General features: G+C 47.6%; 1 protein-coding gene across 1 annotated transcript; it reads right to left on the reverse strand.

Moving 5' to 3' along the window:
- Nucleotides 1-7,592: 7,592 nt before the first annotated feature.
- On the reverse strand, nt 7,593-12,185 carry Rps7 (ribosomal protein S7). The gene is made up of 7 exons (XM_059248332.1): nt 12,133-12,185; nt 11,858-11,940; nt 11,684-11,755; nt 10,450-10,593; nt 10,019-10,083; nt 7,908-8,058; nt 7,593-7,703 (listed from the first exon to the last, which is right to left on the reverse strand). Exons 2-7 carry the CDS (start codon nt 11,930-11,932, stop codon nt 7,626-7,628), a joined length of 585 nt encoding a protein of 194 aa, XP_059104315.1. The 5' UTR covers nt 11,933-11,940; nt 12,133-12,185; the 3' UTR covers nt 7,593-7,625.
- Between the last annotated feature and the right edge of the window lie 3,481 nt (nt 12,186-15,666).

The raw sequence follows: 15,666 nt of genomic DNA on the forward strand, positions 1-15,666 counted from the left end.
TGTCAGAGAGCCCGGCGAATCTGCTGGAGGCTGCTGCCTTATCTGTTAAGAGCTTCCTGCCTGAAACCATCAGCTGTCCTGCAGGGCCCTGAGGAGTGTGGGAACACAGCCCCTGCCGCCAGGCTGGGGTGCCTGGAGATCCTAGCCAACCCCCACCCCAAACATTCTGTCTAGTTTTTGGTTTTCTTTCCTGTTTTCCTTTCTTTTATTTTTCTTCTAAGTACATATGCTGAACATGGTGGTGCATTCCAGCAATATGCACTCTGAAGACAGAAGCAAGAGGATTGCTGTGAGTTAGAAGCCGGCTTGCACTATGTAGCAAGTTCCAGGACAGCCAGGAGTACATAGTGAGATTGTGTCTCAAATCAAATAGATTAAAAATTAAAAAAAAAAAAACCAAGGTGGAGAGTAGTGAGGGAGACAGAAGACACCTGACATGAATCTCTACACACACAAGCACCTGCTTACAGACACACACTAATACAAGATATTACCACACAGCAACTCTGAGAGATGGTCAAGAGTTCCGTGCAGTGACAGAATGGCCTCCACAAGTTACCCACTGTACAGTTCCATCTATAAAATACTATTGAGAGCCTGCCTGGAGGTTCAGCACAGCCACTCAAATACCCTCAAAGGAACAACAGTCCTCTTCCATCAGGGAAGGTCTCCTGCTGACATGCAGCTTCAGGATAGATGCATGGATCCATGAGGGAGGAAGCCAGATCAGTCAAACCAACTTCATGATCAATGGGGTGAATGATGTTGCAGCCATATTGCCCTCTTATCCCGTTCATGTAACAGTCTTAAAGTGATAAAACTAGCCTGGTGGTGGTGGCACATACATCTAATTCCAGAGGCAGGTATATCTGAGTTCAAGGCCAACCAGGTCTACAGAGTGAGTTCCAGAACAGCCAGGGCTACACAGAGAAACCCTGTCTCCAAAACAACAACAACAAAAATAAATCAATAAATAAGTGATAAAACTATAAAAATCAAGGACAGATCAGTGGTTGGCCAGAGCGCTGTGTCTCAACAGTGATATGAGTTGGCCTGCTCATGTTGGAATCTGGATTGTGGTACTGTGCCAGACTTTCCACAGGGAAGATTGGGCTCAAGGAAGCTCTCTGAATTATTTTCTACAACTGCATACAAATCTATAATCACCTCCAAATAAAGCTTAACTTTTTTAATGTTTTGTTTCTGAGACAGGGTCTCATGTAGCTCAAACTAGTCTCAATCTTAATAGAAATGACTCTGTTCACATCTCTAAAGTTCACAGAAGTACACAGAGCAAGCCCGAGTCCCTCCTAAAACCTGCCCAAGTAAACTGTCAGACACCCCCTCCCGCCTCAAGGTGCTAGGGGGCCCAGAAAGAGTAAGGACCTTTTTTGCGGGGGAGGGAGGAGGGTTCAAGATAGTTTTTCTGTATAGCTCTGGATGTTCTGGAACTTGCTGTGTAGACCAAGCTAGCTTCAGACTCAGAGATCTGCTTGCCTCTGCCTCCCCAGTGCTGGGATTAAAGTCATGCTCCACCACACCCTGCTATAGGGCTTTTTTTTTTTTTTTTTTTTTTTTTAGAAATATATTCCATAGCTCAGGCTGGCCTCAAACTAGAGGCAATTCTCCTGCTTCGGCACCTTGGTGCTGGAATAACATGAACCACCACTTCCAAATCTTCAGCCCTACCCCTGGTACTGGGGCTTGAACTCAGGACCCTGTACATACCAGGCAGGTGCTCTATTTCCCTAGCCCATCCTGAGGACTTTAAAACAGTGCCAACAAAATACTCCCCATTTCAAAAACAGTGGTAATTTAACTTGCCTATGTTGAGTAGATTGTTGAGTTAGAACTTTTGTGTTCTAAGCTTACCCTGGAGTCACAAAAGGAAAACACTGGCCACTCCTCCACTGCTTTCCTCTTCTCTGCCCTGACGGCACAGGCCCAGGGTTAGAGCCATTTGCCTGGGAGCTCTGACCCCACAGACCATCCCATTCCCGGCCAGAACATGACTGGCCCACATCCAGTGAGTGTTTACATCTCTCTAAGATAACTGTGGAGTTTGGATACAAGAGTCACATGAAACCCACTCTGCTCTGGATGGGAAACTTCCCTGGGGGTCACACCGGACGTGCTGCTCTATCTGTGGGACACTTTGTCCATAAGGACATTCACCACGGCACCTCCCCAAAGGCCCTCATCCCTCACTGAGAGCGCCTGGGCTTCCGGAGAGTGCACAGTACTTTACCCACTACCCTATCCTAAGCCTAGTCACTCTGGGATGTGGAGCAGAAAGACCCGGATGCAAGTATTAAAAACCTCTTCTTGCCAAGTAGTTAAAAGGTCTTGAATACTTAACCATTTAACATATTTACCCAGTGTTAAGATTCTGGATTGCACCACTTCCATGTCAGTGGCATGGGAAAATGGTCATCATCGGATGTCCAGAGGGCCCACCCAGAGGTTCTCACAATGAGCCTGCACTGGTGGTGCCTACAGAAGCCAGAACGAGGGTATCAGATCCCCTGGAACTGGAGATACAGAATGTTGTAAGCTGCCACGTGGGTGCTGGAACCAAGCTCAGTCTCCTGCAGAGTATCAAATGCTCTTAACCACTGAGCCATCTCTCCAGCTCTAGGCCCTAGGGTTTCTGAACTGATAGTTTGTGAGTGTAGGGATCCTAGAATGCTCATTTGTAGTAAGTTCTCAAGGCTGAGGTGGCTGGGTCAGAGACACTTAGGAAGCCACTGCCAGCCTCACAGTGGATGTCAGGACATGGCTGAGAGTCTACCCCAGTGTGTCAGCAGCCCCGTATCGGCTGTGACTGGCCTTATACCTCAACCCTCAAGGGCCAGCCATGCTAGCCTACTCCTCAAGCTGCTGTACAGCCCTGGGGTGAACCAACAGACTGATGGGACAGAAGAGAGGACCCGCTGGGTATAGTGACTGTCCTAGCAGAACCACCTCTCAACCAGTGACCACTGGGAATAAAGAACAGTCGTATAAACATGCCTGAGTGAACACAGCCATGACAAAAATCAGTGTGGCTTCCTCATACAGCCAGAAAGTCAGACTAAAGTGAGCATGGAGGGCAACTGTAAAGTGAACATTGTCAGATGCAGACTCTACATGGGAGTTCTCAGTCCTTTTACTGTCCCTCCGAGCCGTCTCTGAGAGAGTTTGGACATCAAGTGAGGTAAACAAAGAGAGCCTTCTCAAGGCAGTTAGAAAATCAGCGATTTAAGTCACTTCCAAAAGTGTGCTGAGTAGTTAGTAGACTCATTTTTTTTAATATTTTTAATTTTTTCTTTGACAATTCTATTGTTTCAGGATCTCTAAACAAACATCTACCCCTTTCTCACCAGGCTCCAAAGACAAACCCCGAAGCCCATCCTAAGGGACCAATGAGTTTATTAGGCTTACTGATTAAACTAGAGCATGAGGTAGTCTGGGTAACAAAGCCATCATAGTGTCTGAAAGTCACACCAGCATGGATGGCAGCCTCCCATAGGGGCATAGGTGGAGCCCCTGTCCGATAACCTTCCAAGGTCTACAACACTGTGGTCCGGTTCCAGGCCATGATGCAGTGTGCAATTAGGGCAGAATTACAGACAGCTGGCTGGGAGAGCCTACCTGAGTGACCGAGACCAGGGAAGGACCCCTCCGACCCCTTCTGTGAAGGAGCATCAACAAGCCTGATCCTCCGGGTCTCTTGTTAGTCACAGCTGCCCTGATGACAGTGGCAGCCACGCTAAGGAGGGTAGCTCTCCCTGCACAACAGGCTTACGGGTTTCAGTCACATTCACCACGCAGGACCCCCTTACTCTTCTCCCTCCTGCAGAGTCCCTTCTTCCCAAAAAATGACCCACAGCGTCTTAAAGACCTTTTAAAACATTGTTACAGGTATTTCACTGTGTGTTACAGTGCCTGAGGCCAGAAGAGGGTGTCGGTCCTCTTGAGCTGGTTACAGACAGGTGTGATCTGCCATGTGGGTGCTGGGAAGTGAACCCCCACCCTCTGCAAGAGCAGCCAGTGCTCTTTACCACTGAGCCATCTGTCTTAGTTTGGGTTACTATTTCTGTGATGAAAACACCATGACCAAAACCAAGTTGGGGAGGAAAGGGCTTATTTGGCTTACATTTACACTTAATAGTCCATCACTGAAGGAAGTCAGGATAGGAACTTAAAACAGGGCAGGAGCCTGGAGGCAGGAGCTGATACAGAGGCCATGGAGGGGTGCTGCTTACTGGCTTGCTCCCCATGGCTTGCTCAGTCTGTTTTCTTATAGAACCCAGGACCAACAGCCCAGGGATGGCATCACCCACAAGGGGCTGGGCCCTCCCCCATCCATCACTAAGAAAATGCCTTACAGCTGGATCTTACGGAGGCATTTTCGTATTTCCTCCTATCAGATGACTCTAGCTTGTGTCAAGTTGACATAAAACCAGCCAGGGCACCATCTCTCCGATCTGTTTCTAAACAGTTTGTGGTTGCTTGCATGAGCATGGGAGGGGCTGGATAACTTACTAGTGGCTCCGGAACTGAAGATAATGCCTCCCTGTACCCAGCAACCTCCACATACCCAACTGCTAACCGCCAGAAACCCAATGATGATAAACTGCACTTCGTATTATTTGTCATAGTATCTCGTGAGGTCCTCACTGGGCAGTAAAGGATACATGCAAGCAGCTCAAACAGCTTCACCAGCCTTTAGTAATGTCTTTTCTAAAGATTGTTTGCCTTCAAGCATGTATGTGCCCCTTACATGTATGACTGGTGGCCCCAGAAGCTAGGAATCAGATCCCTGAAACTAGACAGTTGTGAGCCACCCTTTAAGTGTGGGGAATTGAATGTGTGTCCTCTGCACACCCTCATGCACACTTTTTTTTTGGTCAAAACTTCCATTAGATTTGTTCACATACAACTCCTGTAACTCTATTTGTGGCATTTCAATCCTTGGTTGTGGGGAAGGTATGCTGGGAATCAAACCTAGGGTTTTACATATGCTAAACCTGTGATTTATAGTAACATTAACCACCAGTAATAAAAGTTAATCTCAGTGCTATGCACAAGGATCTACGGGACCTCAAGGCCAGCCTCATCTATAGAGTCCTTGCCTCAAACAAAACAAAAAATTGTAATCCATAAGGATGAGGATGACACAACAAACAAACACGGTTTTGGGTAAGGCTAACTGACCCATGTGAGAACAAAGGATCAGTCCACAGTTGCCCTGACTCCACACAAGCCATATGGCACAATCACATCACAAGCAAGACTGGGGGGGGGGGGGGGGGGTGTTGAGACAGGGTTTCTCTGTATAGACCATGCTGGCCTCGAACTCAGATCTGCCTGCCTCTGCCTCCTAAATGCTGGGATTAAAGACATGTGCCACCACATCTGGCTTTTTAAATTTTGATGGATAAAAGTAGTAATAGCCCAAGCCCTTTTGATAAGATACTAATTTTGTTTGGTTGGTTTTTGTTTTGTTTTGGTTGGGATAGTCTCACTATGTAGCTCCAGCTGTCCTCAAACCCAGAGATCTGCCTGCCTCTGCCTCTCTCAAGTGCTAGGATTTAGACACTGGTCTTAATGTTAACATAATTAGCTTTGAAAAATTAACAGCAACTTAATGACTAGCAGTTAAAAAGCTAATTATTTTATTGATCTCAAATCACCACAGCTGGAAGAGCATTCTTGCTTTTGATATAGGGTCTCACTATGGTGCCAGATGGCTTAGAACTCATGTGTAGACCAGGCTGGTCTCAAAGGATCTCTTTGCCTCTGCCTCCAGGGTGATGGGATTCAATGTGTGTGCTACCACACAAGGGTAGCTTTTCTTTTGAGGTCTCACATAATTAAACCAGTCTCAAATTTATGTTGTTGGGGATGACCTTGAACTTCTGGTGTTCCTGCCTCTACCTCTCACACACTGGGACTACATGCATTAAAGGATTGTAAAGCCTATACTGCCTCCTAACTGTAACCCCAGCCTTTAATCCCAACACTAGGGAGGCAGAGCCAGGCAGATCTCTGTGAGTTCAAGACCAGCCTGGCCTACAGAGCGAGTTCCAGAACAGGCACCAAAATGACACAGAGAAACCCTGTCTCAAACCACCCCCCCTCAAAAAATCCAAGGCCAGCATCAGCTATAGTGATACTTATAAGCAGAGCTGTGCATGGTGGCTCATGCTTTTAATCCTAGCAGCAGGGAGGTAAAGAGGCCAGCCCAAACTAGTTGAGACTGTTCCAAAACTTGGGAGTTTGTGGGGTGCAGTGGCAGGCCAGTGAGGTCAAGCCCAGCCTGGGCTCCATTATGGATGGAGGAAATTCTGTAAGGTGTGAGAGGATGAAGCTGAAGAGTTCACATGAAGAACAAGGTATACAGGCCCTCCCACTGCTCCACCTGTTGCTGACTTTGCATCAGCCAATTCTTGGGAAGCTTATACATTGTTCAAGTTCTACAATCACATTCTGTTCTACTAAAAATTCCCACTTAATAACCCAAACAGCCTCACAGCTGCCTGAAACTGCAATACTCCCTAAATCTGAGGAAAGAGAACCTGCATCAGCCAAGCCCTGGATAACTGGTCACCTTCTAAAGTTTGAGTGTATCTGCCCTGTCATCAGGCTGGTCCCAAGATTATGCTCAGCTAAACACATTGCTCACCTCAGCTCTAGGCTTAGAGCAACACCAAGTCCCCCAGGACATTCATCAGGCATGTTCTGATCGGTAATTTCTATTTTTAAGAACTATTTTGTGTACTGGTGTTTTGTCTGCATGCTGTTTGTGCACATTATGTGCCTGGTGCCCAGAGACCAGAAAACAGTCAGATCCCCTGAACTCATGGTTGTGAGCCACCATGTAAGCACCAGGAATCAAACCCAGGTCCTCTGAAGAGCAGCCCTTTTGGCTTGAAGCTTTGTATGTAACCCTTGAAGCTTTGTATGTAACCCAGGTTAGCCCCAAATTCACCATCCCCTTTCAGCCATCAGAGCACACCACCATGCTGCACTAACTGAGGTGGAGTCCATTGCAGAGCTGTGAGCAGCTGGCAGCTGTGCTAAGGTGAGCTGAGCAAGTGGCACTTCTGGACAGAGGGAACAACACCACAGCTGCAGCTCCTAGGAAGAGGACGGACAGCAGGAACGAGCAACACAACACTCCTGTGGAGACTAATGCTTTGCTCACTCACATCCACCAAGGTCAGGGCACCACAGTGAAGTCACACACCAACACCTGCATCCCCTCCCTCTACAACAGTGCCTGTCACAGACAGGGGGGCCTCCTGAGTGTTTCTCCAGCCTGCCTAAGGTTTAGCAAAGGACACCTACTCCACCTGCACCACGTGATCCACACCAGGAGCTTCCTTGCCACTCCAGGTCTTGATTTTTGTGGACAATGCTGTCTCCATTTAATGTGATGTGGAGTCATTGAGGCAAAACCAGGAGACGTGTTTACACCAGCCTGTGCTACAGTGAAACCAGGCTCCAAAGACAGACACAGGACATACTTCCAGGCTTCCCTTCATTCAGGAAGCTACCTACCACTGTATCTATGGCCCTGAGATTTAAAAAAAGATACAACCAAATACTATGAATGACACTTTATTCAGTCATTTTCTTCACAACTGAAACTCTGGGAATTCAAAATTAACATCTTTGCCTGTGAGCTTCTTATACACACCAGAAAAAGTTTCAACCTGAAAAAGACGATAGAATTCATCACTAATGGGGCAGCAAGTATCAAGACAGCACCCCCATTCCTCATTCTAATATACCACCACCCACCCAAGTTGTCCTATTATCTGCCCTTCCTGAAACTGGAGGCCATACCCAGAGCCTGCTTCCTTCCCTATCTCCATGTTCCCAGTGGCTGGACCTTCCTACGAATGTGAAGGCCTTACCTTGTGCTCCACGTTGTTCTGCTGGGCTTTGTCTAAATGAACCTTTATGAGCCGGCTGCCATCCAGTTTCACGCGGATCCTCTTCCCCACAATCTCACTTGGGAAGACCAAGTCCTCAAGGATGGCATCGTGCACCGCAGTGAGGGTGCGGCTGAAAGAACGGAAAGGTAAGCAACACGGCAGAAGGCACCCTCGGAATAAAGCGGCAAACAGCCGAGTCCAGATTCCTGAAACCAAATCAGCACTGGAGCTGAGCGTGGTGGCTCACACCTGTGACAAACTGAGTTCAGGGCCACCAGGAGTCCTTGTCTCAAAACAACACATTTGGCTCCTAAAGAGGCTGGTTATTCAGCCAGCACCCCGAGACTAAAGCTTCTGTCTGAGTGACAAGCCAGGATTTGTGTCCAAAGCTGTATGCGCTAATGACACCTGGCAGCCTACACACAGCAAGAGTACTGAATCTGGGGATAGGGCCTTTCACATGCTGCTATTCTCAAGTGCAGCAAGCTCCTCTTCATTCCATGAACAGCTAAGTGGTTTTTAATCTGGCCATGTAATTCACCCAATCAAAAATTCCCGGGCTCTTTCCTTGGCCTCCCAGATGCCACTAACTCATTTTCCATGAACAAACAAGACAGCATTCCACCTCCTGGCACAGCCATTAGGTGACCTCCAGTGGACCCTTGCTTCTCAGAGCATCCCAACCCCAAGACCTGGCAAGCTGCATAATGGCTCCCTGACTTACAAGCACAGGTGGAAATAGCCTAGCCAGACATTTACCACACCTGACCTAGCAAGGACCCCATCTTACAAGAGATCACCGTGGGTGCCAAGTGTTACAAGGTGATCACATGTTACCTGAGAGATGCATCTGCTGCCCAGCATCAAAGCTCATGACACACCATTAGCCTGGGAAAAGCACTAATCCCAACTTACTTCTCCTGAGTGCACACTATTACAAAACCACCCTACACCAGTGAGGAACCATCTGCAACTCCAAACTCTGGGGGATTGGTGTTGTGGCTGTAGTCTAAATAGCACACACCCTCTCCGTATGTTCACACAGCAGTACCATGCAGTAATCAGATGGCTGCTCACTGCTCCTCTTTAAAGCACATCACACTAGGAGGGGGTCTGTCTGGAGACAGAAGTATAGGGCTACCACACCCTGACAATGACCTGGCGGTCAAGAGCAGAAGTTGCTAAGGTCACTGGGAACACTACAGCCACGGCAGGCAATCTTAGCTCTGCTATGCACGAGCTACTTAATCTACAATTATGACCAGGCTCCAAGGACTGTAACTGCAAACCCCACTAAGTATTATGGCAAAAATCCTACCATTCCAAGTGCCCACAAAAAACTATGGCCTTAGCTGTGACCATTACCCCTCCTCCTCTTTCCTACAGACAGCATTTATTCACAAACCAAATTCCCATCTATTTTCCAAGGCTTTCAAAACAAGACTGAACTAAGAAATTCTTAAGATTAACTGCACTGTAATCTAACTGCAATACAAACACCCACAGAGCATGGTGGTGTGCACCTGTAATCCCAGCACTTGAGCAGTAGTAGGGGCAGGAGTTAAAACAGCAAGTTCAAGGCGAATCTGGACTTCCACACCCTGTCTCAAAAGCGCTACCACACAACACAATACAAATTGCATGTCTCAGAAGTAGACCGCCTATAGCAGTTATGAGGGGAAACTATACTTTTCACCCTCAATCTGGTCCCTGCAAGTCTGCAGGGATCTACAATGCAAATCTGATATAATTACAGCAACACCACCACCAGAAGGCCTAAGTCTAAAGACCAAAGCGGGAAGTGACCATCAGCACTGTCAACGGTAAATGGAACCCACCCATGTTCTGTCTCTTAACACACAAAATCACCCCAGCCCGAGCTCCACCCAACGGACTTGTTACAAGGAACAAGCCTCACCTGTGGGATAGACAACACCGTGCCATTGGGAACACCTGAAACTTTTATGTCTAGAAAGTATTCCAACACACCACATGTAATCAGAGACTGCCACCCAAGGAGGACTCCATGTCAATGTGTGCACTCAATGCCTACACAAACCACCACCCCAAGTGAGGCAGGCGACACTCACCTTCTGGGGCGCTTCTGCTTATTTTTCGTGCGGCTTTTCCGAGTTGGTTTGGGCAGAATCCTCCTCTTTTATGAAAACAAACACATAAACAGTGAGTGAGCGGATGTAAAGCTAAGAAATGTCCCACTGCTTTAAATGCAAAAACACATGTTTCCACATTCAAAACGGCCCACTACCCAGCATACTAACACGCCTCAACAGCATTCCATTTCCTAATCAGCCCTCACACTACATCCACCACATTGCACCAAAACCAATGCTAAACTTACAGCGACATCACTTACCAGACCTTCAAACTGCTGACTCCCCAGAGTGAACACACTTGTGTGTTCTCACCCCAGCACCAAGCTTTACACTAACAGGGGTGGCACCATTCTCCCCATGGAAACCTAAACCCAAGTAGTTCAGAGCACAGGGGACTGAGCAGATACCTGAGCAATGAAGACCACGTGCTTCCCACTGAACTTTTTCTCCAATTCACGAACCAGCCGGACTTGGATTTTCTGGAAAGACTTCAGCTGAGGAACTGGTACAAAAATTATGATAGCTTTCCGGCCACCACCAACTTCAATTTCCTAAGAGGAAAAAAGTCCATGTCATGTTAAGTCCTTCACCTCCATTTCCCCCTGCCCCACTCAATGTGAATACACATGGTCAAATGCCTGAATCCAGAACCGCCCCCTTCTGAGACAGAGTCTACGTGGACCTGGCTGGCCTTTAACCCAGACATAACGATCATAAAAAAATGATGGGATTAATGTCATGCTCCACCACAACCAACTAACAGCCCCCCTTTCAAACAACATCCTACGTGTCCCCAAAGTCCACGAGTTAAAACCTAACCCTCATTTTGAGGCACTGACCATGGGGTTAGGGTCCAGAGGTGGCATCTCTAGGATGTTAGCCACTGGAAGAAGTCACTAAAATGTAATCCCAGAATTATTGTGAAAGAGACTCTACAACAGACACCGAACCAGCCGGTGGCAGAGAAATATGTGCCCATCACCCCAGCACTGGAGAGGTGGAGGCAGAAGGCCAGCCTCAGCTACAAAGTCAAGTGGGGGGGCCAGCCTAGGTTACAAGAGATCCTGTCTCACCAGTCAGGGGCACACCACCCAGGACTCTGGCCCCAGCATGACGAAACCGTCTACAAGGGTAAACTAAATCACCATGGCCTGGGTGTCCTCCGTGTTAGGCCTCTTCTCCAAACTCTAAACCGTCCAAACACAGTGGGAATTTGTCAATAAGAACTCCATGGAACACTAATCGCGGGGCTAGGGTCGACTCAGCCGTGAGCGCACAGCACATGCTGTGCTTTCAAAGGACTCAGGTTCAATTCCCAGCGCTCACAACCATCCAGTCCCAGGGACACACGTGGTGCATAAACACGCACACAAGGAAACCACTAATACTCACAAAATCAGTCTTAGACAAAATTCTGCCATACCAAGAGCTTAGGAAAAAAACCTAGTAATCCTGACTGTCCCGTTTGGAGTCACACAGGGTCCAGACACTTCCGGGAAGTTCACGTTTCAAGTCAGTAACCAGACAAGAAATGCTAGCATCAGATGTGGCAAGATGCACGAACTTAGAGAGTAACCTGCACTGGGAAGTTCGCTCGTCCACGGCTTCTACGTTTTCTCACCCCGGGGGGTCCCCACTCACCTTGGCCGCGGTGATGTTCAGTTCCCGCAGCTGCGCCTTGAGATCGGAGTTCATCTCCAGCTCGAGCAGCGCCTGCGGACGGGGAAAACGTGGGTGCCAGGCCGGGGGGTGGGGACCCGGAGTCGGGGGACCGGGGGTGACCCAGGGCCGGGGGGAACCCGGAGACCAACTCACCTGGGAGATGCCAGACTCGAACTCGTCGGGCTTCTCGCCATTGGGCTTCACGATCTTGGCGCTCGAGCTGAACATGGCTCGTCCTGCGGGGAGGGAGGTGTCACCGGTCACCTGGGTCGCGGGGCGCCCGGCCGGGGCCATCGACGGGCGCAGACCGGGTAATCCGCCGCATCCCCACCCGGGGCGCACGGCCCGCCGCCCCGGACGGCGCCCGACAGTCCTTCCCCCCAAACTCCGCAAAAAACCCACGGCCCCAGCGCCCGCCGCGAACCTACCTTACGGAGTGCCGGCTTAGAAAGAGGACCGGCTCTCGCGAGAACAGCTCATATCCGGGTGGCGGGGGGGGGGGGGGGAAGAGGCGGGACAGCGGAAGTGGAGGGGCGGGAAAGCGGAAGCTCTCCTGAAACGTGGTAGGCCGCCTAGAATGTCCACGGAAGTATTTCCGGAGGGCAAGTGTCTCGGTATCACTCGTTCTCCCGCCCCGTAGGATTCGGCATTTGGTTCCGTGTGGGGAAGTTCTCAGCTTCCGTAGTTGTAGTCTTTCCTGTGTTCGCGGACGGGGTGACGGCGGACGGACAGCCTTCGGAGAGAGAACCACTCTGAAAGAACTCAGCCTCATTCACCGCGAAGATGGAACGTTTGAAATGTCCAACTAGTCCCGAACTCACTCTACTTTCCCCGCTGACTCAGTGAAAAGGAGTCAGACTATCCTGGCACGGTGGCGCACGCCTTTTGTTTGTTTGTTTTTCGAGACAGGGTTTCTCTGTGTAGTTTTGTTGGAGTCTGTCCTGGAGCTCACTCTGTAGATCAGGCTGGCCTTGAACTCACAGAGATCCATCTGCCTCTGTTTCTCGAGTGCTGGGATTAAAGGCACACTAGCCAGACTTGTCTACAAAGAGAGTTCCAGGATAGCCAGGGCTACATTGAGAAACTCTGTCTCGAAAAAAGCAAAAAAGAAAAAGAAATTCTGATAGTATTCAAGTTCTTCCTATGGGGAATCAAATCAATGAGATAGTGTTTGAATATTTGTCATAACTTGCTATTTATTTTATTTTTTGGTTTTTCAAGATTAAAGGTGTGCGCTGCCATCACCAAGCTATAAATTCCTATTTTTAACATCTATTGTTTGGTGCAGCGGAAGATTCTGGAACATCTCCTGGAACCCCTTGTCCTCAAAAATATGAAGCTGCCCTGTTTAACATTTATGAAAAATGCTGGGTGTGGTGGCGCATCAGGACGCAGAAGTGGAGGATCATTGTGACTTGAAGGCCAGCCTGCTCTACCCAGCGCTCTGAAGATCTGGTCTCAAAAAACAAAATGGCAGTGAAAACTCTTTTACGTGCTGGGCGGTGGTGGTGCACGCCTTTTGTCCCAGCCCCTGGGAGGCAGAGGCAAGCAGATCTCTTGAGTATGAGGCCAGCCTGGTTTACAGAGCGAGTTTCAGGACAGTCAGGGATACACCAAGAAACCTTATCTAGAAAACAATAACAAAACATTTACTGAAAGAGCCCATAGAACCGACATCCGGTTAGATCTAGAAGTCCAGGCCTCTGCCTGCCGGGGCTACTCAGAAAACTGGGACAGTTATGTCCTAAAAGGTAGGGAAAGCAGGGAAGCCAGGTCAGTGAGAGCACACTTCCGGTGAGAAGTACCAAGGCAGAATGAGCCTTATAACCCCAACACTTGGGAGGCAGCAGCAGGCAGATCTCAGTTTGAGGTCAGCCTAGTCTACAGAACAAGTTCCAACTACACAGAGAAACCTCGTCTCGAAAAACAAACAAAAGACAGAATGAAGACAATGCTTGGAGGGGACTTGCTAAAACTCAACAACTTCTGACTGTGCGTGATCAGGAAAAAGAAAGAAAGACAGAGAGAGAGAGAGAGAGAGAGAGAGAGAGAGAGAGAGAGAGAGAGAGAGAGAAGAAAAAAGAAAAGACAGGTCAGGAGCAATCGTCTGATAGAAAGATCTGAGGATGGAAAATTGAATTTATTGAAGAAGTGTCCACCTCTGCTGTCACTTTAAATTCATGTGTCCAGGGAGTCCCTGCTTTACACAGGAAATACAAGCACAACAGATTCACATGTAATTGAATATACCTGTTTTAGACTAGATACTGGTTACTAAAACCAACTGAATCTTTGCCTTCGTGGAGAATGCATTTTGGTAAGGATGTTATGTAAATGCATGATGAAATGTAGAATAACAAGTTGTAATGACTTACATAAGGTAAGATGAGAGAAAGGGGAAGGAGGAGAGACATACGCTTTAGGGAGTTAGTAAAGTCTGTGACAGACAGTACCCTGCACATAAAAGAGCAGTTAGGACCTAGGCATATGGTAACAGTTACACGTCACCCCTTACACCAGATTGTCCAGCCCTTTGAGTTTTACTCTATGTCAAGGTTAGTGGGAAATTGTTACCTACTATGTGCCAGGTACTGTAGAAAATGGTGCAAAAGTCACAATAGGAGCTGTCTGAAACTCCCACTCTTTTAGAGTTAAACCTACAGGCAGGGAATGGTGGCGCTCACTTTTAGACCCAGCATTCCAGGATACAGAGGCAGGTAGATCCCTGTGACTTTGAAGCCACCCTGGTGTACATAGTAAGATCAAGACATCTGGGGCTCTTTGAAAAATTAAGAGTCAGCCAGGTGGTGATGGCGCACCCCTTTGATCCCAGCACTTGGGAGGCAGAGCCAGGCAGATCTCTGTGAGTTCGAGGCCAGCCTGGTCTACAGAGCAAGATCCAGGACAGGCACCAAAGCTACACAGAGAAACCCTGTCTCGAAAAACCAAAAGAAAAAAAAAAAAAAAAAGAAAGAAAAATTAAGACTCAAATTGAAGCTTGTTCAATGAAGAAAGTATATATAATATACCGTTAGATTTTATATATATAAAACAATTTTTAGCTTTAAAATTACTTTGATCATATTCTTCCCCTCCCTCAAGTCTTTCTCAAAAAAAACAAATAAGAACTCAATACAACAACAAAGCCCCCAAAACCAGGAAAACAAAGCACCACTTAAAAAGAAAAAAAAAAAACTATAACTAAATAAAAGCACAAGCATACATATACACAAACTGTGAGTCTATTATATGTTGGTCAACTACTGAACATGAGGCCTGCCCTGAAGTGGCTGATATATCCAATGTTACTCTATTGGAGAAAATTGATTTTCCCTCTCCCAGAGGTATAAATGACAGGAAGAAAGGTGTGTCTGAATCTATAATCTCATTTGACCAGTCCTTGTGACCTGTGGAAGCACCCTACATTCTTCTCAGCTTGGCTTTTGTCTCTGCTATTATGCAGAAGGAATAACCTAGAAACTCATCCCACTAAGTTCCACTGGTTTTCCAATACTTTGTTGAGTGGGATTGGTAACAGAGGCTTTTAGGGGAAACATTTGGTCTCTAAGGTCATCTAAGGATGATATTATTGGTTGAAAGGTTTATAGATAGATGGATGGATAGACAAATAGATGGATGTTTGTTTTTGTTTTTTTTTTTGTTTTTTTTTTGGTTTTTTGAGACAGGGTTTCTCTGTGTAGCTTTGTGCCTCTCCTGGAACTCACTTGGTAGCCCCGGCTGGCCTCGAACTCACAGAGATCCGCCTGGCTCTGCCTCCCGAGTGCTGGGATTAAAGGCGTTCGCCACCACCGCTCGGCGGATATTTGTTAACGAGTTGGGGAAGTTCCTTCCTGTTCCATTTTTTCCCAAGATGTTTTGGCATGAATGGGTGCTGGATGATGTCACATACTTTAATGATCAACTAGTATTATCATGTAGGATTTCTTTGTAGCTTGTGTTAA

This window comes from Peromyscus eremicus, chromosome 22, assembly GCF_949786415.1.
Source record: "Peromyscus eremicus chromosome 22, PerEre_H2_v1, whole genome shotgun sequence".
NCBI classification, from domain to species: domain Eukaryota; kingdom Metazoa; phylum Chordata; class Mammalia; order Rodentia; family Cricetidae; genus Peromyscus; species Peromyscus eremicus.